This window comes from Lepidochelys kempii, chromosome 3 (genome assembly GCF_965140285.1).
Source record: "Lepidochelys kempii isolate rLepKem1 chromosome 3, rLepKem1.hap1, whole genome shotgun sequence".
Classification (NCBI taxonomy): Eukaryota; Metazoa; Chordata; order Testudines; family Cheloniidae; genus Lepidochelys; species Lepidochelys kempii.
The window spans coordinates 32,467,081-32,494,616 of NC_136382.1; the positions used below are offsets into that span (position 1 = coordinate 32,467,081).

Sequence of the window (27,536 nt, forward strand, 5' to 3'; positions counted from 1 at the left end):
TCTGAACTCTGGTGTACAATGTTAATAGACTAAGGCTTTGTCTACAATGGCAAGTGAATGACAAAACTTTTGTCGTTTAGAGGTGTTAACCCCCCCAAGATAAGTTTTGTCAAGGAAAAGCACTGGTGTGGACAGTGATTTGTTGACAGGACTGCTCTCCTGCCGACAACGCTACCACCACTCATTGTGGGTGGAAGTTTTTTGTCCGCAGGAGAGCTGTCTTCTGCTGACAAACAGTAGCTACACTGCACGCCTTTTAGCAGCACGGCTGTAGGGGCACAGCCGTGTGTTGCTAAAAGCTGCGTAGTGTAGACATAGCCTAAAGATAGTTTAGTCTCAATCAGTCTAAATCCTTCTAAAACTCTATGCCCCTCTTTAACATTTTGGACTGTGATTGTGTGTTCATTGCAAATTGCACATGCTTTCAAGAGCATAGCACCAGAGTTCACTGAATCCTAAAGCATAAGACACTCTGTGTGTGCTGAATTTGACTTTCCTGAGAAACAGTGTATTAGAGGGTGGAAGCTGGGTTATGGTATTCTGGAGGGACCTTGCACAGATACTGCCCCAAATGACACTACTTTCTAATTAAGTTGCCTCCTCCAGCATAAGGCTAAGGCCAGTTGTTTAGAATTTTAGTACAGGAATGTTTGTTCCTGCTGGTAAACTTTTCTTGCACTGTAAACTTTTAGATGGGCAGGGGGGAGAGATAGCTCAGTGGTTTGAGCATTGGCCTGCTAAACCCAGGGTTGTGAGTTCAATCCTTGAGGGGGCCATTTAGGGATCTGGGGCAAAAATTGGGGATTGGTCCTGCTTTGAGCAGGGGGTTGGACTAGATGACCTCCTGAGGTTCCTTCCAACCCTGATGTTATATGATCATCAAATTGGGTTGGATGTGCCAAGAACAAAAATGGTGCATGAGATGCAGAGCTTTCTCTTTCCTGAACACTGGTTTTTCACTAAGTAAGGCCACTTAGATACATTTATAGTGAAAACAAGAATAAGTTTATTATCAAAGATCAGAGATTCAATGACAGTGAATAAGAATATTGGAAACAAATGGTTACATGTAAAAAAATCATAGTTTAGTCTCCAGAAAACCTAACAAGTTAACCTCCTGTCTAAAGAAATTTCTCATACAGAGTTCTTTCCATTGTTTTCAGTCAAGCCTCATTGAGACCCCTCTTTCATGAAGTAAAATTCACTGTCCATTTACTTCCTAGGTGAAGGATGACAGGGTGTCTTCTTTGTCCCCCAAATATATTAGAGCAAACCTTTAATATGCACCTCAAGATAGGGTTCTTACCTCCTCTTTGCTTCTTCCTGTTACTTTTCTCTCTTTGAAGTTTTTACAGTCCTCATTAGCGTTCAGTTCAAACTGGTGAGAAGAGATCTATTGTCAATTATACAAAAGTAAATTTAAAAAGCCAGCTAGATAAACATTTTTTGTCTAAGGCCAGGTTTACACTAAAAAGTTAATTAGAACCTTACCTTGCTCAGGGGTGTGAAAAATGCATATCCTTTAACGATGTAGTTAAGCCATCCTAACATCTGGTGTAGACAGCACTAGATTTATGGAAAAATTGATCTGTTGATTTAGCTACTGCCTGTGGTCTGTAGCGAGTGGCTACACTGAGGCCTGGTCTACACTGGAAAATTACATTGGCATATCTATGGCTCTCAGAAGTATGAAAATTCCACACCCCTGAATGGCAGGGTTAAGCTGTCGTTAAGTTCCCATATAGACAGCACTAGGTCGATGGAAGAGTTCATCCATCAATCTTCCTACTGCCTCTTGGGGAGGGGGACCACCTACACCCATGGAAGAATCCCTGTAATCAGCATCGGCAGTGTTTACAGTAAAGCGCTAAGCAGCGTAGATGTAGCCTTTCAACTGTAGACAGGCCATGAAGCTGTGCAACTGTAGCAGGGGTGGCCAAACTTACTGACCCTCCAAGCTGCACATGACAATCTTCAGAAGTTCGAGATTTGGGGCTTTAGCCCCGTGCGAGGCGTCTGCTGGGGCTGAGGGCTTCAGCTCCACTGCTGCTGAAGCCCCAAGACCCCCCTCCCTGCTGGGCAGAAGCCCCTACTGCAGCACCTCTCTGCAAGGCAGAGGTCCCAAACTCTGCCCCCACCCCCCATCTGGTAGGTGGAGAACGGGGAGTGCGGGTCTCCACGAGCCACGCTTTAACTGTAAAAGAGCTGCATGTGGCTCGCAAGCCACAGTTTGTCCATTCCTGCACTATACGGTTTGAGGGTACACATAGCCTGAGAGAAAACCTGTTTTTCAGCTTTGTTGGTGGTCAGTCCCTAGCCATCTTGTAATTTTCAGTGTATATATAAAATTCCTTATGTAACGTCCACACATGACTTTTGCAATATAGATGACTGTTGTGACACCACCTTGTATTTGAGACCTCACGTGATGCTCCTTGGTGAACTAGCATGTGTAAGCTAGACCCAGGAGATCCCTGTAACCCCTCTGCACCCCTTGTTTGTCCTTTGCCAGTTGGCACTAAGAGGTTCCCAGGTCACAGTCATTCTAAACTTAGTCTCTAAGGTGCCACAAGTACTCCTTTTCTTTTTGCGAATTTTAGCCTAGTGATTCAGTTAGTTACAATCACTAAAGGGCATGGACCTGTCATTTTTAGTTGTGGTAGAGTGCCCTGTGCCCTTCTCGTGCTATATAAATGATGACACTCGTGTGCTTATATTAGTAGGACTGCATCCAAGTTTTCACCTTTTTAAATTTTGTTGCTCACAAACAAAGTGCAGTACAGGCTCAATATCAAATATACTGGGCTGTTTATTTAGAGGCCCACTGGGAAATCAAATGGGGTTGCCTAAGCTTACTTAATGAAACCTAAAATTTATCTTCCCTGATGATGATTTTATTGGCAAACTGATTTTGATCTCTTTCCTACTCTTGATGACTTCGGAGAGGTCTAGTCCTCCTCATCTGCCCGTTACTGCTTGCAAGTTCCTTCAATTTACCACAATAAAGCCTAATTATATAGCATGGGAAGTAGGCCGTTTTTCTGGTTCATGTAACGTGATGCTCTTTGGGGCCTATAATCAGTTCAGAGTGTGCTTTTCCCTAATTGTGTCCAAAGAAACAAGGTTTAACAACCCTGTACAGTACAGATTAACTTCTCCTGCCGCCCAGAATGAGATATAGTTGGTGTTAGGTCAGAGATAGACAACAGTTCTGCTTCATAAGTTCTTAGTCAGCCTCATGTCTCTTTATAAAGTAATTCCTTTGATTCTCAAGCCTCAGGAGAAGCTTAAGTGGTTGAATATGAAAATATAATAGTGAAGACTGCCTCTGATTTTATGCTGCTCTATGGCTTCAGGCAAATCACTTAACCTCTCTTCATGAATTTCCGTAAGGATTTTAACTTTGCTACTTTACATGTTCTGTTAATTAGTTACCTCACAAGGCTGTTGTAAGAATCAATTTTCTAATGTGGGTAAAGTAGCAAAGTTAAAATCCTTCCTATTCTTATAGATAGGGAAATTCAGGAAGAGAGGTTAAGTGATTTGCCTGAAGCCATACACAAGTGGCACAGTCATAAGAAATAGATTCATACTCCCAATCCCATGCTCAGAATCATTAGACTAGTGGTCCCCCAACCATTTTCCACTTTGGACACAAAACCCACCATGGTTTTTTGCAGGAATTCCTCCTCTTAATGATGTAATATGACACAGATTTTTTTTTTAATTCTCCTTCCTTTAGCATTTTCTTTGATCCAATTATGGTGAAAAAATGTTCAGAAAAGGGAAAAAACGACACAGCAGCAGCAGCTCCCAAAGCAGTGAAATCAGTACTAAAAGCAAGGTAAGCTGAATTGGGGGTATAGTAAGTTTTTGGGATAGTTTCATTTGCTGTGAACTAATAGTTTGCAGAGAGCTTGGGAACTGGGACTCCTAGCGCTTCCAGTCTCCTTGGCAGCTAACCAGGCGTACAGGATTGTTTCTGGTGGAATGTTATCAAAATCAAACCATCTCCCTAAAATGTTTTCATTTCAATAAATTGACGAATTGACAAAAATTTACATTTTTCTGACCAGCTCTAATCAGAAACCCTTACTGGAACTAAAGCGTTATCAGGTACAGGTTACAGTACATTATTCCTTAAGAACTCAATCCCTCCCCTTTTTTTTTCTTCTGGCTTTCAAGAGGGACGTTTATACTCCTTAATAGAAACTAAATCCTACTATTCTTTAAAAGAAGAGATGCCAATGTAGAAATATTACTGTTTCAGAATTAGAATGGATCTGCACAAAGACAAATCATTGTTTTAATTAGAGATGACAGGTCAGTCAGCTGACTGATACAATATTTATACATGTTGAATTTATTTTGCCTTTTTAATAAGAGTTGTAAATTTGGGCGATAGATTAAATTATCAGAGTCTTAGGGAGATTTGCATTCTAAAGAAGAAAAGTCACTTTGCTTGTCAGAGTTAATCTGAATTTCTTTTATGAAATATTTAACCTTTTTTGACCAATAAAGTAACATTTCAAGTCAAATGACTAATTAAGGGGTTTTAGATTGCAAGTCCCTCAGAGTTTGGACTGCATCTTTATTTGTCATGTAGCATCAAGCACACTGATGCTTAATAAATAGTAAATGTTGATAGTTGACTGCCTTGCTATTGGAGTCTTTAATATGATGATGTTTGCTGAAATAAACATCTTGTTTGCTTTTTTTTTTTTTTTGGTCTGTGAAATCAAACAATATCAGAATTAGTTTTTGGTTGTAAGTAGCATGCTGTCCTTCCAACATACAAGCACAAATCCCATTGATGTTGTTAGGAGTCTACTTGGAGACTACTTCAACACCAACAGAACATGAGAGAGGATTTGTACAAAAAAAATATAACTTACTGCTTTTTGTAATGTTGAAGTATTAGTTACTTAGGTTCAGAGGAGAGCCATGAGAGTAACTAAGGATTGGAAAACATGTCAAAGTGAAAGACTCAAGGAGCTCAGTCCAGTTAGCTAACAAAGAGAGAAAGTTAAGGGTTGATCTGATCACTGTTTGTATCTTTTGTTTTTGTGAACAAAAATTTGATAATGAGCTCTTCAATCTAGTATACCAAGATATAACAAGATACAGTGGCTGGAAGTTGAAACTAGATAAAGTCAGACTGGGAAAAATGTGCAAATTCTTAATAGTGAGGGTAATTAGCTATTGGAACAATTTACCAGGGTTGTTGTAGATTTTCAGGCACTGGCAGTTTTTAAATCAAGATTGGATATTTTTGTAAAAGAAACACTTTAGTTCTAACAGGAATTATTTGGGAGAATTTCCATAGCCTGTGTTACACAGGTGGTCATTTTAGATGATCACAGTGGTTCCTTCTGGCCTTATAATCTATGAATCTTTCAAGAACCTCTAAAATAGCCGTTAAAAGTGAGAATGAGCTTGATTCTTCAGAACAAGCTAGCCAAATCAAAAACCTTCTCTTTATTTTATACAACAATATTTCTAAAATATTTCTTTCCTATCTTAAAGCGTAAGTCCTCTGACAGCTAATAAATACATTCTGTCTGATAGCCAGTGAATGATGACGTAAATCTTGTAGGGTTTCTGACATGGTTGGCATTTTTTAATATAAATCTCATTGCTAAAGGTCAAGTTATATCAAATATTAGTGACAAACATGCACTTGTCAGTTTCTTAAAGGTTAAGATATTCAGTGTAAGGAAAGGTTTCAGAGTAGCAGCCGTGTTAGTCTGTATCCGCAAAAAGAAAAGGAGGACTTGTGGCACCTTAGAGACTAACACATTTATTTGAGTATAAGCTTTGGTGAGCTACAGCTCACTTCATCAGATGCATGAAAAGAAAGACCATGGACATGAACTTTAAAAAGTTCATTTTCTCTGTTCTTTTTTCCACCTCTCCTCCTTTCCCTCTTTCAAAAACATTTGAAACCTTTTGAGAGATCCTTGTACAGTTTACATTGGTGTAAATAAGTCAGACTGATACTCTTTCAAGTTTTATTATATTAATCCTTTGGAGAAGTAGGACTTTTTTGGTCATGTTTCACTGTGTTGATTTAATTTCTTTTAAATAGCTCAAGACCATAAAAGTTAGAAGATTATAATGAAGAATGTAGGGGCAGAAAATCTGAAGATAAATTAACATTTTCAATAATTAATTGGCATTTTTATATTTTTTCCCTTTAACAAGTCTGTTGACTCCAGTCTTGGTGGACTTTCCAGATCTAGTACTGTGGCTAGTCTAGATACAGACTCCACTAAAAGTTCAGGTATGTAACCAGTGCTGAGACAGACTTGCTTGAAGATGGATTAATTTTATAAAATGTGTGATTGTGTAAGAGTTGGGAGAAGGGAAGAGGTGAGAAAATGTAAATTCACATTGTGTGAATGATGCTTTACACATTTACATGTAGTCAGCTGAGGGCAAACCTATTGGATGGCCCACTTAGTAGCACATGAGCGGCTGCAGTCTAAAACAGAAAGTGATCTTTGGGACTAGAAATGCTGAGAAGGTATACGGAAGTTCAGCGGGAGGTGGAGCAGGACTGTGGAAGGCAAAGGAGGGGAAGAAAACAGGTGCAACAGTAGGGATTGGTTTGAAACAACGGGGTACTGTAGCAGAGCCTCGTGGTTCCTGCCTCTGTTCTGGTCTACAAAACTACTCAGAGACCCTTATGCTGGTCCAACACCTTGTGCAGTTTATTTATAAATGGAGTCCCACCATCTTCATAACATATACAGTTCCTATAACAAGCAGAGGAGAGCAATCTCTCTCTCCCCTTACCGCCTGTTTCCCCCCTTTCCATTTCTATCCTGTACCTATTTGTGGGCTCTGGCTAATGGCTTAATTAGCCTTTCTGCCCTTCCCCACCCACAAATAGAGACAGCTCTGTTTAGTCAGTTCCATTCTGCCTTGATTGGAGCTGCTGTGAACAAAGTGCTGACTCATCCTTTCTGGCCTAGCACTTTGTCACAGGTATGTATGCTACAGAGATGTGTTGCTGAGAGGAAAGAAGTTTCAGGCTTAGATCCAAAACCCTATGAGGTCCAAAGAATATTTCTATAGACTTAAGCCTGGTCTACACTATGAATTTATGTTGGATTTAGCAGCGTTAAATCGAATTAACCCTGCACCCTTCCACACAACGAAGCCGTTTTTTTCCGACATAAAGGGCTCTTAAAACCGATTTCTGTACTCCTCCCCAACGAGGGAATTAGTGCTGAAATCATCATCACCATTTTGAATTTGGGGTTAGTGTGGACGCAATTCAAAGGTATTGGCCTCCAGGAGCTATCCCACAGTGCACCATTGTGACTGCTCTGGACAGCACTTTGAACTTGGATGAACTGGCCAAGCGTACAGGAAAAGCCCTGGGAACTTTTGAATCTCATTTCCTGTTTGGTCAGGCGAGCTCATCAGCACAGGTGACCATGCAGTCCCCGAATTGAATAAGAGCTCCAGCATGGACCAGATGGGAGGTACTGGATCTGATCACTGTATGGGGAGAGGAATCTGTGCTATCAGAACTATGTTCCAAAAGACGAAATGCCAAAACATTTCAAAAAATCTCCAAGGCCATGAGGGACAGAGGCTACGACAGGGACGCAACACAGTGCCGCGTGAAACTTAAGGAGCTCAGACAAGCATACCAGAAAACCAAAGAATCAAACAGACACTCCGGGACAGAGCCCCAAACATGCTGCTTCTACACTGAGCTGCATGCAATTCTAGGGGGGGCCGCCACCACTACCCCACCCCTGTCCATGGACTCTGATGATGGGGTACTCTCCACCATGCCTGAGGATTTTGCGGACAGGGAAGATGAGGAGGATGATGACGACGAGCTTGAGGAGAGCACACAGTTCTCCCCAACAGCCAGGATCTTTTTATCACACTGACTGAAATACCCTCCCAACCCAACCAAGCCGGAGAAGAGACCTCTGGTGAGTGTACATTTTTAAATATAATACATGTTTAAAAAACACTTGCTTTTATATGATTAAGTAGCCCTGAGGACTTAGGATGCATTCGTGGTCGGTACAGCTACTGGAAAAGTCTGTTAACATGTCTGGGGATGGAGCGGAAATCCTCCAGAGACATTTCCATGAAGCTCTCCTGGAGGTACTCTAAAATCCTTTGCAGAAGGTTTCTGGGGAGAGCAGCCTTATTCCGTCCTCCATGGTAGGACACTTTACCACGCCATGCTAGTAGCAAGTAATCTGGTATCACTGCATGACAAAGCCTGGTAGTGTATGGTCCCGGTGTTTGCTGGCATTCAAGCAACATCCATTCTTTATCTCTGTGTTATCCTCAGGAGCGTGATATCGTTCATGGTAACCTGGTTGAAATAGGGGAATTTAATTAAGGGGACGTTTAGAGGCGGCCGTTCCTACTGGGCTGTTTGCCTGTGGCTGAAAAGAAATCCTCCCTGCAGTTAGCTGGGCAGGGGGGGATTGGCGCTGAGCTGTTCACGTTTGGCTAGCAGGGATCTTCCCTGATACCAGCCATGCAGTAGGGGGAGGGGTACAGCGATCATCCCAGAGAATTGGATAGAGGGGGGGTTAGTTTGGTTTCTGATGCTGCACGTTAAACAGGAACGCTGCAGCACTAAATGGCCAACTCAACATGCTTTGGTTGGTATGGGAGAGGAGGGCGCTGCTGTTATGAAGGTTGGAGAAGCCAAAAGACTATGCCTTACCAAAGCTGCAGGCACTCAATATACGATGCAAAATGCGACCTTGTACCAAAATCACGTGCTATGTAATGTGAATAGTGTTGTTCACCGTGAAAGAGTATAGCTATTGTTCTGTAAAATGTATCTTTTTAAATACTTCACTCCCTTTTTTTCCTCCAGCAGCTGCAAATGTTTCAAGCCTCCCTCCTCCGTCCCAGAGGCTATCTCAGATAAGGCAGCGAAAAAAAACGCACGCGCAATGAAATGGTCTCTGACCTCATGCAGTTGTCCAGCACTGACAGAGCTCAGCAGAATGCGTGGAGGGACACAATTGCAGAGTACAGGAAGGTGGCCAATGAATGTGAGGAGAGGTGGTGGCAGGAATATCAGAGGAGGCATGAGGCAACGCTGGGGCTACTGCGGGATCAAATGGATATGCTCTGGCGTCTGGTGGAGGTTCATGAATGGCAGCAGGATCAAAGACTGCCGCTGCAGCCCCTGTTTAACCGCCCTCCCTCCTCCCCAAGTTCTGTCCTCTCCTCACCTAGATGCTCAAGAACGTGGGCGGGGGAGGCTCCAGGCACCCAACCACTCCACCCCAGTGGACAGCCCAAGCAACAGAAGGCTGTCATTCAACAAGTTTTAAAGTGGCCTTTTCCTTCCCTCCTACCCTCCTCCCACACCCCAGCCAGGCTACCTTGTGAGTTATCTCCCTATTTTTATAATCAATTTAATAAACACATGTTTTTTAAACGATAGTGACTTTATTTCCTTTGTAAGCCACCCACCCTCCCCCCTTCGATCACAGCTTGCTTGCAGAGAATTTAGAGGCAACCAAGGGGGTGGATTTTCATCAAGAAGAAACAAACACCCTGGCCAGTCATGAAACGGGTTTTCAAAGCTTCTCTGATGTGCCATGCTTCCTGCTGTGCTCTTCTAACTGCCCTTGTGTCTGGCTGCGTGTATTCAGCAGCCAGGCAATTTGCCTCAACCTCCCACCACGCCATAAACGTCTTCCCCCTTACTCTCACAGAGATTGTGGAGCACACAGCAAGCAGCAATAACAATGGGAATATTGGTTTCGCTGAGGTCTGAGCGAGTCAGTAAACTGCGCCAGCGCGCCTTAAAACGTCCAAATGCACATTCTACCACCATTCTGCACTTGCTCAGCCTATAGTTGAACAGCTCCTTACTACTGTCCAAGGTGCCTGTGTACGGCTTCATGAGCCATGGCATTCAGGCGTAGGCTGGGTCCCCAAGGATAACTATAGGCATTTCAAGATCCCCAATAGTTATTTTCTGGTCTGGGAAGTAAATCCCTTCCTGCAGCTGTTTAAACAGACGGGAGTTCCTGAAGACGCGAGCGTTATGAACCTTTCCCGGCCATCCCACGTTGATGTTGGTGAAACGTCCCTTGTGATCCGCCAGTGCTTGCAGCACCTTGAAAAGTACCCCTTGCGGTTTATGTACTGGATGCCGTGGTGCTCCGGTGCCAAGATAGGGATATGCGTTCCATCTATCGCCTCACCACAGTTATGGAATCACATTGCAGCAAAGTATGACCTGCACATTTCCCACTACCTTTGATAGCAGCAGCTCAATGATTGCGTTGGCTCCTTGCATCACAGCAACCCCCACAGTAGATTTGCCCAGTCCAAATTGATTCCCGACTGACAGGTAGCTGTCTGGTATTGCAAGCTTCCACAGGGCTATTGCCACATGCTTGTGAACTGTGAGGGCTGCTCATCTGATATTCTTGCACTTCAGGGCAGGGGAAAGCAAGTCACAAAGTTCCATGAAAGTGCCCTTACGCATGCAAAAGTTTCGGAGCCACTGGGAATCATCCCAAATCTGCAACACTATGCCGTCCCACCACTCTGTGCTTGTTTCCCGTGCTCAGAATTGCGTTCCACAGCATGAGCTTGCCGCAGTAACACCATGATCTCCAAATTGCCGGGGACCGTGGTTTTAGAGAAATCAGTGTTCCTGTCTTCATCACCGCGCTGCCGTCGCCTTCTCGCCTGCTTTTTCAGGTGGTGGTTCTGCATAAACTGCACGATAATGCAGGAGGTGTTTACAATCGTCATAACTGCTGCGGTGAGCTGAATGGGATCCTTGCTTGCCGTGCTATAATGTCTGCTCAGGCAATCTAGGGAAAAGGGTGCAAAATGATTGTCTGCTGTTGCTTTCATGGAGGGAGGGAGGGTTGACTGACGACATTTACCCATAACCACCCGTGACAAATTTTTGGCCCCATCAGGCATTGGGAGCTCAGCCCAGAATTCCAATGGGCAGCGGGGACTGTGGGAACTGTGGAATAGCTACCCACAGTGCACTGCTCGGAATGTCGACGCTTGCCACGGTACTGTGGACGCACACCGCTGAATTAATGTGCTTAGTGTGGACGCATGCACTCGACTTTATACAATCTGTGCCCAAAAATCGACTTCTATAAAATCAGAGTGTAGACATGGCCTTACTGGGCTTTGGATAAAGCCCTCAGCCCAGGGAACTGGCTTCTCATTGTGCTTCTTCATTAGATACATAATCACTGAAAGAGGAAATACTTAATGCTCGTATTCACAAAATGTTTAACAGGATACTACAATACCAAAAAGAACATTCACTTCTCTGAAGGCAAAACGGTAGTTCAGTGTCAAATGTGTTCCCCAGAGTCTGTCTCTATATGCCACAGTAAAAAGCGGGCTGTGTCCACACTGCAGTGTGTAGCTCCATCTGTCAGAGAAAGGCTCTGGCAGAGAGGAGGTAGCAGGGAAAGTCTTCTGCAGCTCCCTGCTACCAGAGACTTTCACTGCAATTGGTTTCACTTTTCAGTTCTTATGTACCAGCTAAATGCTCCACTCTTGGGTCTCAACATGGCTGCGGGTGGGGAAGAGATGTATAAATACAATTGAAAATTCTTGTTTTGTAAGCTATGGTTAGCTCTTGTACATTAAAAAAATAAATAAATCTTGGGTTTAAGTTACCCAACTTTTTTGTTCAAGTAGACCATACTTTATGGTAGACTCTCATGTCATCACATTTTGCTCTGTACCAAAGACCATTCTGTGATAGCACACTAAAGAATCAGCCCATCAGAAGTTAAGGAAAGATGCGGTTACTATACTATGAACCAAATAACACAAAAGCGTTAGTTGTCTTTGCTACCCTTCTTGTTTTATAAATTGTTTCAGTGGGGAGATCGAGTGTTTGAGCCAAGGGAGCAAAAGATTATTCAAAATTAATAGATTAAAAAAGACCAAAGGGACTTTCCATTATCAAAAGAACAATAGACGTTACTGCTTAAGTAGAACAGTTCTTTGAATTTACAATTCTTTTCTTATAGGACAAAGCAACAGTAATTCAGATACCTGTGCAGAATTTAGAGTTAAATATGTTGGTGCCATTGAAAAACTGAAACTTGATGAGAGCAAGAGTCTGGAGGGGCCATTGGACTTGATAAATTACATAGATGTGGCACAGGTAAGAGAAAAAACATACAAATAAGTCAAAACATTTTAAACCAGTATGTTTCTTCCTACTGTGTATTTATCATATGATCAAATGTCCTTCTTCTGAAGTGCCTTGAACTGTACAAATAATTTACTGTATTAAAGCATTCACCCTGCATGCTCAGAGTTCAACAACTGCCAAGCTACCTCCTGGTTAGTAGTTGAAGGGTATACCTCAGAAAAACAAATGGCTACTGCAGGAAGCAGTGTTGTTGACACAAAAGCCTGAGGCATGACTGAACAAATATCATCAGGGGTTTGCTGGTGGCAGAAAGCTACAGTTCCAAAGAGTCAGTCTCCAGCCCTTGTGGCAGTATCCATGAAAGAAGACTACTTATGCCAACCTTTCTCAACAGAGAGGAAATTTTCAGCTGAGGAATAAAAGCGAGAGCCTGACCACTCATGGCCATTTATAATTCCATTGTGTTAAGAGAGCTGTGATGATCTTTGTAGTGTCAAAAAGAATAAAAACAAGCTTTTATTTAAAAAAAAAAATGGTCAGGGTTCCTTTACAAGGTCAATACTTGAATTCCTAAATGCCAGTTTATATTATAGAAATTAGATATTGCAAGTTTAGCATATGTGCTGGTAGCACTCAGCCATGTACAAAAGTGTTCCTAATGTTGCACAATCTTTGCCAATATGAGCATCAGTGCACTAGGATGGAGCAACTATCAACATTCCTCTGCCTGCACTGTTTGTCCCTGAAACAGTACGCTGCTAGTGTAGCTGGGCCATAGAACACACACAAAGGAAGGGACTGTAGAAAACCTCATTCTCCATAAAAAGTTCCCTTCTCAATCCTGAATAACTGAAAGAAACGTAGTGTTCTCCACCATATCCAAGAGTGTTTAAAGAGGAAAACCCTTTGTGGTGAACAGCCCCATTAATGGTAATATTCCAGTAGTCTGAAATATAATTAAAACAGAGAAAATGCAGGTTTTGTAATGAATATCTTCATTATTTATGTCCTTCTCTATACACTTAACACTTTTTTTTTGTTTCTCTCCAAAGCAAGATGGAAAGTTACCTTTTGTTCCAGTTGAAGAAGAGTTCATTATGGGAGTTTCTAAGTACGGTATTAAAGTCTCAACATCTGATCAGTATGTAAGTGTGTCTCTTCATAAAGGGCTTTATTTGGTGGAAGATGAATTGTGGGCAACTCTGGAAAAGGCAACTCTGGGAAAGGCATTTATCAGTGCCCTGATGAGTTTGCAGTTAAAGGACACTGGATGACCCAGTAATTCTTTTCCATTTCAAAACTTCCGATTTTCTGATTTCAGAGTAAGACTCCAATTTTTGTTTTGAAGCTAAAACAGAGGGACAGGAGATTCTTGCCTTTCTAGCAAAACTGCCTCAGATCTTCTCTTCAGAACATAGTCTGTACTCTCCTTCTCGTGCATGAGTGACTTGGGGTTCTTGGCTTCTCCTTCAGGGGCAAGTGAGAATTCCAAACAAAAAACAAAACAGTCTTTCACCCTCCCTGTTTTTAGTAATTTTTATCCTGCTGGTGGTTCTCTTGCCCTCCTTTGGTAAAAGTCTCTAACCATGATGACCAAGGCTGATCCAGCAGATTCAATATTTTCTGGGTTATAAGTTCAATTCCTTCTCCCCCCCCCCCCCACACACACACACTAGGGTCTGTCTTGGTCTTTGCTGGATGAGGTGGTTATGGAAGGGGGTGGTCTTCCACCCTCATAAATCCCATCTTTCAGCCCCTAAACAAGAGCACATGTCCACTCCAGGCCTCAAGCCTCACACTGCGTCTTCATTGTCTCGATGTTCCTTATGCATGCTGTCTCCCCTCTTCTTGTTCTAGCCTTAGTCCCATCTGTACAAAGTCAGCTCTTTGAGTGCTTCTGTTCCATTCTAGTCTGTCTTGAAGCAGTTCCTCAGAAACGCCACAGCTAACCGCATCCTTTTGTATGACATCCATCCATCTAGTTTTGGGTCTTCCAACCCTTCTCTTACTCTCCCCTTCTGAGTTTAATACCCTATTTCCTATATATTCTTCCCATCTTCTTTTCACATGCCCAAGCCATGTAAGCCTGGATTCCTTCAGTTTTTCTATCATTGATACCAACTTCGTACTTCCCCTAATGTGCTCTGTCCAAACATGGTCCACCCTTGCAATTCCAAGTCTCCATCTTCACATTTACATTTCCACTGTATTTAAGATCTGCTCCTGTTTCTTCCTCAGTGCCCAGCATTCAGAGCCATACAAAAGCACAGGCCTAATTACCATCTTGTAGCTTTTACTTTTCATTTTGATAGGCATTCTCCCATTGCAGATCACTCTGCTCACTTCTCTCTGTTTAGTCCATGCCTTTCCTGCTCTGTTTATAAGTTCATTGTTGAGTTCATCAATATCCTGTAGTATCAAACCTAGGTACGCTATAACTTTGGTAGTTCTGGCCCCCCAGACATGGACTGTTGTCTTCCTCCGAGATATCTTCAAATCTGCAGACCAAATGCGGTTTTATTTCTGCTGATTTTCATGCCATTTGTTTCAAATACGCATCTCCATCTCTCTAAATCTTCTTCCACTTCCTCTTGCTCTCCCCCATAAGCACATCATCTGCAAAACGCATGCACTAGGGTGTCACTCTCTGGATGGTTATTGTAAGTGCATTGAGCATTTGCTTGTTCCCCTACAGAGAGTACCCTTTAGTACTCATCATTTCTGCCAAAAAACCCAGACCCTTTTCCAGGGTTCTTCTGCTGCCCGCCTTTAGGTTTCCCCAGCTTCCCCAAAGTATCTCCCCAGATCCCTTCATGAAAGTTCCTACTCCAGGTCTTTTCTCAGCCTGGTCTCCTAACTGAGCATACCTTGCCGTATGCATAGTCCTAAATTCGAGTCACATGGTTCCCTTTAGGCTCCTCTGGGGACCACAGCCATTCTAAATGCCTGGCCTTAGAAGGTCAAGCCCTAATAACAATCACATTGGCAGGTAACAACCTTGTTACAAGAACAATAAGTATTACTGCTACAGTTAGCTACTTTTAAAGAAAACCAGAAAGCTTCCTTCACTCTTTTCAAAGAATCATTTGTTTCTGTTGTCTAGGCGGAAATGCAGTATTTGTGACCTAAACATATAATCTCACTGCAGTCATTCTACATTCATACCTCTCACTGAAGTCAGTAGGTATTTCACATGCAGGAGTATGTTTATTTGGTCACGTTTGTTGAAAGTACTTAGAGATAAGGATCTCTAACTTTAAAGCCTTTTATCCATCCCTCTGCTGGCTTCAGCCTGAAAGCATGAGACAAGATGACAGACATCTATGATTAAGCCAGCTTGCGCTGGCTCCTTTCTGTGATATTGCATTACATACTCTTCAGACAAATTCTGGCCCCTGAATGTCACCCATTGACATCAATTTGTATTTTATTTAGACCACTTAGCAGCTATCACTCCTTCATAAAGATCCAGCTACAATGTAGACTGTATTAATGCAGATATAGTTTGTAGAATAAATTAAGACTCTATTTTATTTTAATAGTCTGAGTCTAAAGCTTCATCACGATTTATAGCAACCAAAAATGTTCTTAGATATGTAAGAATGGGATAGACAGGGACATGTTCCCTATCCTGAACAGCTTCAAATCTAATTAAAAATACTGACAAACAGCAGCGGGATAACAAGATATTTCCCCCCTTCCCCCAATGTATTTGGTCCTGCCAAATTTGTGTGTTGTATCTTGGTCGTGTGCTAAACTGCTACTAGTTTGGTTATTTGTTGTTTTTAAATCTTTACCTATTGCCCTCATTTGAAGATTCAAAATGTTACGGGGGTAATCTACGGAAATGTTACCAGGGACAGTGGGAGTGTTTGTCTTCTGTAAACAAGTGCACAGAGCGAGAGAGAGTATTCTTTAGAAAGAAATGTTCAAAGGATTTGGTAAAAAGCAGCTTATGCAGTAGTGAAAGCATGCAGAAAATTTCAGTGTCTGTGCACTGTTTTAGAATAACTAATTTGCCATATTGTTGTAGGATGTTTTACATAGACATGCTCTGTATTTAATTGTGCGGATGGTCTGCTACGATGATGGTCTGGGAGCAGGAAAGAGTTTATTGGCTTTGAAGACGACAGATGCAAGTTATGAAGAATACAGTCTCTGGGTGTATCAGTGTAATAGTTTGGTAAGAATTCATGTTTATGGTTCTTAATTTAGGTACCAATACATTTTGAGGTCTAACTTCATTACCTCCAAGCTTCATACTTAAAAATACCATGTTCTAACAGCACAGAAACCCAGTGGTAACATTCTGCTCTGTTGTATGGGACAGCCCAGATGTAGCTCCTCTTGCATAATCACAGCCTTCTGGCAGTTGAAGGGTTAACTGGTTTCACAGAGAATAAATGGTTCCACATTTAAGGAGAAAAATCATAGACTGCACTGGATTAACTTTGTTTGAGACTTACTACCTTTACTGCTCTAAAATTACAAAGGAATCATATGATCAGCCTTTTCCTTAGTTCTTTAGGTAGTGTCCCTTGGAGTACGCTATTCTCCCATCCGTATGGCTAATAGTTGTACTCCCTAAAAATCAGTAAAAAAGGATGTATTGGCAACAAAGGGAGTTGTGTTCAGTTGTCTTCAACTGGTAAGATGTTGACTATAACATGAGAAACTTCTAGGCAAAAGCCTATTTAAATCAGTGAAGCAATTACAGCAATCTGGTGTGCATTGCCTGACCGCTGGTAAAGACTGTGGTTAGAGAGCACTTCAATTTGTATACAGTCAAATACAACAGCCTCTTTCCCTCTTCATGTTAGCTCTGCTGGAGGAACACAGCAACCATTTCAGTGGCACTATGCATTCAGTCCACAGTTAGGCATTGTATTACCATAGGAGGAGTTTGAGCTCCTCCTTTGGTATATTAAGGAAAGCAGGAGATGAGACAGTGCCAGAGTATCATGGTAGTATATGCTTTCTAGTTTCCATGCAACCAACTCTTCAGATGGTTTGGCAAAGGCATAAGGAAGCAAGTGGAGTAGCTTTAGGACGATGGTTACACCCTATAAACATAGGATATGTCTATACTACCCGCCGGCTTGGCGGGCAGCGATCGATTTATCGTGTCTAGTCTGGACATGATAAATCAACCCTTGAGCGCTCTCCCGTCGACTCCTGTAAGCCAGCGCTGCGAGAGGCGCAGGTGGAGTCGATGGGGCAGCAGCAGCAGTCGACTCACCGTAGTGAAGACACCGCGGTGAGTAGGTTCAAGTACGTCGACTTCAGCTACATTATTCACGTAGCTGAAGTTGCTTAACTTCGATCAATTCCCCTAGTCCAGGGCATAGATAAGACTAAAAATTGTCTTTTTTCACGCCAAAGTTAATTTAAAACAGATGTCTGCAGGCATAACTGCAAACAATAGAATTTCACACACAGCCCTCCTGTTTCATTCTGTATAAGCACTGAAAAATTTTTGTAGATCATATTCTGCTTGAAGTTTAACAGATGGGAGTTTTTGCTGAAGTACTAAATCATGTAATATGCAGAGCACTTAGGTAAATGCTAGTGAAAATGTAACTATCAATACTTTATGCTTTTGAGCACAATTAACTGATTTTTATTGTATTATACACTGTAGGAACAAGCACAAGCTATTTGCAAAGTGTTATCAACAGCCTTTGACTCAGTTTTAACCTCAGAGAAGTCTTGAATTTCTGCAGCTGTGTGTCATGGTACAGTACAAGAAGCCTTCATGCTGGGAGGAAGTTCTGCTCCCTTTTGGGACTATAAGCACTGACCAAGCATTTCAGAGTGGAATAGAGGTGAGCCTTTAACTGCCTGAAGGAGGATCATTAACACTGTGCAAAGGAGAACAGTAGAACTTTGTAAATAGGACAGAAGTTATTTTGATATGTGCCCTGGTGAGTGACAATTGGAAACCCACAGCCCAACTAAGATTTACCTGAAGAAGTCATTGCAGGGTATTGCTGATCTTACATTTCAGTTAATATAAAACCATGAACAGTTAATTTTATACTGCACATGAAGTTTGTACCGAATAGCGTTTTGTACATGAATGTAAATATTGCAGGACTGCAAAATAGAAGTTGGACACTTGCCTCAAATACAGTCTAGGAAACCGTCAAAGCATTGAGGGCATCTTTGTTTACATAGCATTGTTTAGAACACACAACAGCAGTAGTCAAATGGGAATTCATTTCACTTAAAGTCGGATTTTTCAGGAACATAACTACAACGTTAAACGAGGAGTTACTGTACAAAGAAACCTCAAATGAGCAAACAATTCTGGAGCTGCAATCTTTTACATTTTTGAAACACACATTCCTTAAATTGCACAAAATCAAGTAAGGAAAACAGTCCATTGATTTTAAAAGTAGTTTTATTTTTCCAGTCATTTGACTGGTTAACAAGAGTAAATTTATTAATCATGCTCTAATTATAAATCACTGCATCCAGGACATTGAAAATAAGAGTTGATTTAGGTTATACAATATATACAGTTGCTCTGCAACCAAACAAAATCAAACAACTGAATTGAATATTATACATCTCAAATACCATTCTAAGCTGCATTTTAAATGTCAACTGCTCCTTTTAAAAACAATTAACAGCAACCTACTAATCTGCCTAGTAACAGATTTTTGAATCATGATCTCTTGAAGTCAGCTTTGATGAAAAATGGCATGAAACATGCCAAAATCTTGGAGCTAAAAGTAAGTAACTTTTTAATTATAAATATATATCTACAGTCTGTTCAGAATCTCTTCTGCAATTTTCTTCTCCCAGAGGAGCAAATATTGAGAGAGCATACTGTTGAAACCTGGGGCAAATTTCTTCATTGGACAGTAAGATCTTAGTTACCAGCACCACAGTGCTATTAACTTGTATCTGAAAAATTACTTGTTTCCCATCAAATGTACCCATTAACATGATTAAGTTTTGAAAGTTTGCACACTTTCTAGTGTAGCTGAAGTTAAATTTGCATCAATGTTTATATATGATGTAATTGATGCCAGATAATCAAGACTGATTGCAGGCTGTTATAGATGCTACAAGATTCTGTGTTTAAAAATACTGTACATAGAAGTGAACTGTGCAAAATAATATGCCCATTTACTGTCTAAATTCTACCAGGAATAGAAACATACAAAATAGTGTCTCAAAAAACAAACTGAACAGATCAGTAAGTGAATAAAACTGTAGTGCTAAACTATTACTAATATCACATATATTTTACTGGGAACTTTGAAAATGCAGACTAATTAGCTTCAAAACTTGCAACAAAGTATCCTGAAACATTCCAGTTTGTTCCATTTATAATGCAGCAACAGCTTCTTGAAGAAATGACAGGTTGTCTATCAATTGTACCATTCTAAGAAAGGTGAGATCAACAGCTTTACTGTTCCAGAATTAATGCCACATAATTTTTCTCAGTATAAACATTGCATTGGCCTTTTTCATTCCTGTTACAACACTGAGGCCAACAGACACCATTTGTGAGAAATTCAAAGTTCTCTTGATAAATCTAGAGATACAATCGTCACAAAACATGTGATCAAAGCCAATGTGACCTAGACATTGATTTCTAATCCTATGCTATCAGTTTTTTCCTGTAGCATAAACAAAAGAACCAGTACGATATCACAATATACAAACATCAAAATGGCGTTATATCTCTACTGATGTTTTGTAATATTCCATCAATCAACTGGGAATTATGAATGGTCTAGTCTTTTGTTCACAAAATAGTAAACAAGTTTAACAGTGTAGCTACCATAGGTGTGGGTATATTATATAAATACAGAGTGAGTTAGCAAACTAATATTTAATTATTTGCAAGGTAGTGGCACACTTTTTAAAAAAAATTTGTATGAAATAGGACATAACTGATGCATACTTGTGAATTTTCAGATATTTACCCTTATCCAGTAATTTAAATGTTCCACTACAGATATTCTTTGTGTATGAACATGTCACTGTGATCAAGAAAATTCAAGAATACAAAAAGTCTAAACACCATAAGGAAACAGTTTTAAGAAATGCTCTGCAATCCATCATCCTTACAGAGTTTTAAGTAAACTTCAGGAAGTGCAGTTTTCATATCCTTGAGTTAATTTAGTAACTCGGTAATATTGCTAGGAGGTTTAATTAACTAGCAGTAGTTACATTAAATATGACTGAAAATGGATGTAACATACAGAAATGACATTTCAAAACAAGTGACATATACATGTAGCATAAAAGAAAGTCTCAAACACAGAAGATTAGCTAACCAATTTCAGATAGCTTTAAGCAAATATCTAAGATAAATTTGAAAGAAAGAAGTCTCCTTCAGTGGTGAACTGAAAAGCTTTTTAGCTTTACCTGTCAAGGCACCCAAGTTCAGAGGTCAAGATTTCTTCTGCTGCAAGTGTTGATGTCCTTGGTTAGAACCTGATATTGCAAAGTGCTGAATACTTGCAATTCAGAAGTACTCTACTTGTAGGATTGGGCTCTAAAACTTAAAACAACAGAGGGAGATAGCAGAATTTGCTGCCTTTTTCTAAATGTTCGGGATTTCCTTGACTCTGGGGACATAGAATCCTTAACTATGCCAGGTTGAAAGAAGAGAACTGAATTTTCAACTAATTTATTGTAAGTTATTTGTAATATTTTAATGGGCACATTCACATAGTTTGACTCCTGGATTTTTTAATGCTTTTCACTTCACCTTGAAAAAGATAATATAATTGGAATGATATTTTTTAAACTAATTATTGATGAAGTGTTGCACAGAAAAAAAATCTGTTTAATTTCCAAAGTGAGAACTGTGGCAAATAATAGGTCAGCTAAAGTACATAGGACTCAGGAAATGTTCTGGCTGGAACAAAGCAAAACAGATTTCTACAACAGCTGGAAATTAGAAATTTCTCCACTGGTCAGTAGCAATTTAGTCAACAATAAAGTGCACAAATGATACTGGGAAAGCTCCTTTACGATTAGGTTCCCCATCAATGTGGCCAATCTGGAAAAGACATGCAATAGGTTTTCTCAAGTTAATAAAAATAAGTTAAGTCTCAAAAGGGCATTACAGTATTCACATCAAAGTTACTCACTAGTAATAGTCATGTTCCTCTCTTCCCCAGTTTAAGCACTTACACTAGCAGGAAGAACCTATTTTCTAGTGGAAGGTGAATGCTGATGACTGCCGTGTTCTGGAGGACCCTATATATAGATCAGGACAAACCACTATATCCCTCAGTTCTGGAGCCTTCCATTTTATTTTGAATAAAGGAAAGAAAAGAAATAGTACAAATGGGTTTGTTGCCCTGAGACAGGAAAATTTTAATCACAGTTTTTCAGGTAAGTGTGTAAGGTTCCCAAATCTGGATGGTGTCACCACTGTATTAGACACTATACAAACATACACTTAGAGATGGGTGAATAATGAATATTTTTTTGATTGCTGGCAATTCTGAAAAATCAAAAATCTCAGGCTGAACTGAAAATGACATTTTTCAGCAAATCAGAAAGTTAGAAAACTTTCAGGCTGAGTCCAAACACAATGTTTAGTTTGAACCTGACTCAAATTATTTCATTTTGATTTCAGGCATTTTTACAAGAGCAAAGGCCTAGATTCACAAGACACTGAGTGGAGGGGGACAACACTCTCCATCAGGGATCAGCAACCTTTGGCCGAGGGACATGCTAGCCACTGCTCCCCACAGCTCTCATTGGCCGGGAACAGAGAACTGTGGCCAGTGGGAGCTGCGGGGCTCCGTGCCTGCGGACGCTCCAGATAAACAAACTGGCCCAGCCCGCCAGCGGCTTTACTCTGACGTGCCAGGTGCCAAAGGTTGCTGACCCCTGCTCTCCATTATAACCCTGAGCCTAGCGGTTAGGGCACCCACCCAGAATGTGGGAGACCCAGGTTCAATTACCCCTCTGCATGATGTGGGGCAGTTATTTGAACAGGGGTCTCCCAAATTGCTGGAGACCCTAGCCACAAGGTTAGTTTATAGGATATTCTGGTGTGAGTGTTTTTCAGTCTGTCCTGTTTAAACTGTTCCACTGTGTATAAATAAACAGTCATTGGAGCAAGGACTTCAATGAGGGTCTCCCACCAACTAAGCGAGTGCCTTAATCACCAGACTAGAGAGTCATTCTCACTCTCCTATGCACTTGAAGTGCCTCACTGGGAGAACATGTGAGAAATAAACAGGTGAAGAATCGAAAAGAAATAGCCTGTTCTTGAAAATTAGCACCCTTCTACTGAATGTGGTGCCCCCATGCTGCAGGAAGTGTTTTTGGGAATGTGAGGCCTCTGCTCTCCATATATTCAGTAGACTAGCTCTTCCTCAGACAATCAGAAAGGTGTAAGGAAGGATTGAGCATTCATAAAAACTGCATTTTGGTCTTACACGAGGCTTTTTGAGCGTACAGAGCATTACTATCAGTTTTGCTATGGAGATTTTGACATCTAACAATATAAATAGAAGTAAGGTGAATGCTTTCATGGGTAACTGTCCTATTTAAAAAAAAACTGACTTAGCTCAGCAGATTCTGGAAAATACATAGCTAAGATAGTTTTCTAGCTGATAGGACATACAAGCACTAGTTTTGAGAGGAAATCCAAAAATGGATGGAGTTATTTTAACTGCAGCTCTCAGTGGTGGAAGTGAACAGCGCAAGTTCTCCTAACCTTACTGATGTTAGTCACTCAGGAATAAAAGCAACCCAGAGCATTAAGGGGCTGTTTAATTTCGGTACAGACTTTTGAGGAAAGGGTAGCAGATGGCTCCAACCTGAACCCAAATGTCTACGCTGCAATTAAACAGTCCCTTAACCTGAGTCCTGCAAACCCAAGTCAGCTGACAAAGGCCAGCCAGGGTTCTTTAATTGTAGTGTAGACATGCCCTTGGGATCCGAAGCACAAGGTGTAGCGGAGTACCACTTGCTCTCTCCTTCACATCTTTTAGAAAATAATGAATGAGCAGATTTCCAAATACCTCCAACACTCCCTAGGATTAGCCAGATCCTAAACAGCACCTCCCCCTCACATCACATATTCTCAAACTGAAGCAGAGTCATCCAGAGTTTTTGGTCTGTGAGGGAGGCTAAAAACTAAGTTGGGGTAGAATTTGCCCTAGATTTATTTATTTATTTAAAGATACAGGATCCTCCAGAGTCAGGCCTAGCATGCATTTACTTGCCACCGGAAGAAAAGAGGTTGTTCCCCACCGGACATGAGGAGAAATGAGAAGTACATATACGTTTGTTTACACATGTTCTTTCATCTCACTAACTAATGGAAGAATTGTTTTTCATAATCATTGTTAAACATACTTTTGTGATTAACAGGACCTAACGAAGAATAGTGCATTACAAACCTGGTTATAGGGGAGAATGATGCCACACTGGAGATGTGTTTGAACAGCCTCCAGAGCCTTGTAGGTAATGTAGTGCACTTGTGTTTAGTGAGAGATATAGACGAACAAATAGGTCTTTCAGTAATTTACACTGACATACTACTTGTAGCCTGTGAAGAGGTCATGTGCCCAGCCAGAGGATTAGTGTACTAATAGTGACTCTTTATGAGAAGAAAATTAGTTCAAGACTGTATGGAAACAGCATCCCCAGAATGAAAAGGGGATAGTGGAGAATAGTGAGATATTCAGAAAAGTCCATTAGATAATACAGGTAAAGAAAACTATATTTGAATGCCTGTAAAGGACAGAGGGAGTCCTCCAGGTTACATTCATTCTAAAAAGGACAGGTGGGTAGGTTATATAATCTTTCATATGCATGTATATCAAGTACAGATTTTATACACATGAAAGATGTTACATCAACTGATGGTACTTTTCAGAGACAGCCTTTCATGGCACCTTATAAAATACTCCATAACACTGTCCTCTTAGGTCAAAGTAACAGGGAGGATCAAGAAACCCCTGTAGGATCAAATTGGCCATGCACCATGTTGGCTAAAGCATAGGCAATCCATGTCCGAAAAATGCAAATAGATCGCTATGAAAAAAGACACCCTCTTCCATTCTTTAAAAATACAGAGAACTTTTTAGGAGCTGTTGTCTTAGCCCTAGAGCTTTTCCTCTCAATCAGATCGGTAGATCTGGAGGCAGAGGGAGGGGATGATAGAAGAAGTGGTGTATGTGTGTGTGTGGGTCATGTGGGGAGGGAGCAGTGTAATTCATCCAAGCGAGAAGTCTGTAAAACCAGACCTCACAAGATAGGCAACAAGCAGCTGGCCAGCCAAAAGATGGAAAACTATATGCCAACTTCTCTAGGGGATTCTTCGCTCAGTCAGTCAGTCTGGGCAGAGCTGCGGGTATTTCAATTCCTACCAGCTCTATGGTATACTTGCATTTTCTGTCACTAATGTACTTTGAAAGGGTGGGCATACTTTGAATTCAAGATGCGTAAGTGAAAATACTCACCCACCACTCCTGATCTTCCTCCCCATCTACCACAATGATATCTCCCTCTGAAAAGGTTAGTTCATCTGGATTATCTGCTACACAGTTGTAAATGGCTTTTACTCTCTTGGGTTTAGTTTTTGACTGCAATACAAAAATATATATGTACAAGAAATGAAACATGGCAAAAGATAAGCAATGCAGTTGTAGCCATGTTGGTGCCAGGATATTAGAGAGACAAAGTGTGTGAGGTAGTATATTTTATTGGACCAGCTTCTGTTGGTGACATACGCAGCTTTCGAGCCACACAGAGTTCTTCTTCAGGTCTCCTAGACCTGAAGAAGAGCTCTGTCTGGCTCAAAAGCTTGTCTCTCTCACCAACAGAAGCTGGTTCAATAGAAGATATTACCTCACCAATCTTGTCTCTCTAAAAGATAAGCAACACCGACTGGGAACTATATTCATTCAGAGAGAAAAACTAAGTTACCGTTAATTGTTACCCTTTGCAAGAAGCAGCTCAGATAACCCCTTGCATTACATATACTCTTTCCTGGGTTAATACTCCACAATGCAGTTCAGAGCCATTATGCAATCTCACCATCAGGTGGCACACTCCTACACATTAGTGATACTTAGCAGCAGAGCTTAATTAATCCTTTATATCTTCAAAGCATTGTATAAACATGAAAACTAACTCTTCAACCTCCCAAGAGGCAAGGACATTTGTATTCTGGGGTGTGACTGGGGTCCTTGTGGGGAGCCAGCTGTGGTCACTCAATTAGGGTGAACTGCAAAGAACGGGGCAGCCAAACCCCTAAAAGCTGGTGGATATTCCAATACTTAGATTTATCAAGCCAGCATAAAACAGCTTACTGGTTACTCAGAAGTTCAAACAACGCAGTTCCCCTAAAGTGATCCAGCCTCAGGCCTCCTTCCCGGTACCCACGTAAAATACGATGATTTCTGAAAATCTCATTTCACCATATAAAAGAAAAGGTTCTACCAATCCCAAAGGATCAGACACATTACCTCCCAGGTTAATGAATGTTTCACATCTTACCCAAGTACACATACAGCCAATTCTTACTAACTAAACTAAAATTTATTAAAAAACAAGAGAGAGAGTATGGTTAAAAGATCAATATATATACAGACTGGAGTTCAATCCATTGAGGTTCAGATTCACAGCAGAGATGGTGAGCTTTGTAGTTGCAAAGAGTTCCTTTAGCATTCAGTTCATTGGTCATAGTCCAACATCCAAATTTCATATTCAGGGCGTACCAGCATAACTGGGACCTCAGTCTTGTGACTCAAACTTAGCCCTGATGAAGCTTAAGCAGATCTGAGATGACAGAATCAGGTCCCAAGGATCTTTTATACAATTTCATGTCCTCTTTGACAAGTCGGGACTTCCTCGCAGAACAAAAGGTAATTAGGATGACTTTGAAGGAGGTCCATCGCCAGTACTTAGCTATACGAATTAACATAAGGCCATTTGCTTGTTTCTCCACTATTCACAGTACATTTCAAAGAGAGATGAATACCGAGATATCCCGTGTTTACAATTCATTTAAAGGTTAGGCTGTTCTTTTGATCTCGGAATTATCAGAATACAGCATAGACAGGGACTGTTGATTACATTCCCCTACTCATACATATGTAAATACACAAAAAACACAAACATTATCTCCCCACGTGTCTTTTGCAGGTTATTTATTTTGCAGAATGTTTAACCCTTTCTAGCCATGCGACACATGGGGCAATCAAACCCAAGGTTAAAGTCCCGCCCTTTACAGTGACTCTGGCACTGCCAGAAAGAAAAGACTGGACACAGCCTGACGTCACTTCCTTGCTCATCCCACTAGACCAGGTCTCACTCTTTTTGGATCATGACCCACAAAATGTCTGAGAAGTCCCCTGCATGCCACCATAACCACAGAGGGAGACAAGGTGGGTGAGGTAGTAACTTTTACTGGTTCGACTTCTGCTGGTGGAAGGAACAAGCTTTTGATCTGCACAGAGCTTTTATTCTGGTCTGGGGAAGGTAACCAAAGTGTCTGAGCTAAATACAAGTTGGGACAGATTGTTAAGCATATGGGGTTGACACAGGATACCACTTAAAATGAAAAAAGAAAAGGAGGACTTGTGGCACCTTAGAGACTAACCAATTTATTTGAGCATAAGCTTTCGTGAGCTACAGCTCACTTCATCGGAGTCTCTAAGGTGCCACAAGTACTCCTTTTCTTTTTGCGGATACAGACTAACATGGCTGTTACTCTGAAACCTGTCACTTAAAATGAAGTTGTCAACAACAACACTGTAAACAACCATAATCACAATGGTCTGAGGACTGTGGGATGTGGCTCATGGGATGGTTTATCAGGGCTTGGGAGCTGGGAAGGGAGCACCAGTGCTGCTTTGCAGTGGAGTTTTTCTGTGTAAAGTGCTTTTCCTCATCGGCAAAGCACCACTTTCCTGACTTGGACCTGAGCTCCTAGCAGGTGATGGAGAGCTCTGGGATTGAGTGCTTGATGGGAGGGGAAGAAGCAGGAAGATAGTAATATGAGGAGGAGAGGGAGGGAGCAGGCTGCAGTCCTCCCTACCTCTCCCAAGCTCTCCTTACATTCCAGAGACATGTATTTTGCTGCACTCCCAGCTGACAGGGTGAAAGCCAATGGGTACCCGCCTGTGATCCATTTCATACTCCTGGGGGGATTCTACACCAAAAATTTAAAAATTATGCAAAATTCTGTAAATGTTATTTGTCAAAATAATGCAATAAAACACACCAGTTTCAATTGCTTTGGTAAGTTATTTAAACTACAATAAAGAAAAAAAGTCACAATAACTATTCAGCATTTCCTAAACACATGTATGTTAAGTTACAAATACTTGGTAATTAAAACCCAGCATTTCCAGTTATAAATGATTACATT

The 27,536-nt window shown here is 41.1% G+C and overlaps 2 protein-coding genes across 8 annotated transcripts in view; one reads left to right on the forward strand and one right to left on the reverse strand.

The window, feature by feature from the left end:
• The window catches only part of ITGB1BP1 (integrin subunit beta 1 binding protein 1), a 29,149-nt gene extending 1,751 nt beyond the window's left edge, over positions 1 to 27,398 (forward strand). For all 5 annotated transcript variants that reach the window (XM_073336068.1, XM_073336071.1, XM_073336067.1 and 2 more), the window contains 6 exons: positions 3,743 to 3,844; positions 6,205 to 6,283; positions 12,036 to 12,172; positions 13,216 to 13,308; positions 16,197 to 16,346; positions 17,805 to 27,398. In XM_073336068.1, the coding sequence (XP_073192169.1) occupies positions 3,773 to 3,844; positions 6,205 to 6,283; positions 12,036 to 12,172; positions 13,216 to 13,308; positions 16,197 to 16,346; positions 17,805 to 17,876 (603 nt within the window). In that variant the 5' untranslated portion in view covers positions 3,743 to 3,772 and the 3' untranslated portion in view covers positions 17,877 to 27,398. The remainder of the gene's footprint in view (positions 1 to 3,742; positions 3,845 to 6,204; positions 6,284 to 12,035; positions 12,173 to 13,215; positions 13,309 to 16,196; positions 16,347 to 17,804) is intronic.
• Positions 18,549 to 27,536, reverse strand: part of ASAP2 (ArfGAP with SH3 domain, ankyrin repeat and PH domain 2) — a 168,186-nt gene continuing 159,198 nt past the window's right edge. For all 3 annotated transcript variants that reach the window (XM_073336056.2, XM_073336057.2, XM_073336058.1), the window contains 2 exons: positions 24,622 to 24,744; positions 18,549 to 21,191 (listed from right to left, as the gene is read on the reverse strand). In XM_073336056.2, the coding sequence (XP_073192157.1) occupies positions 21,117 to 21,191; positions 24,622 to 24,744 (198 nt within the window). In that variant the 3' untranslated portion in view covers positions 18,549 to 21,116. The remainder of the gene's footprint in view (positions 21,192 to 24,621; positions 24,745 to 27,536) is intronic.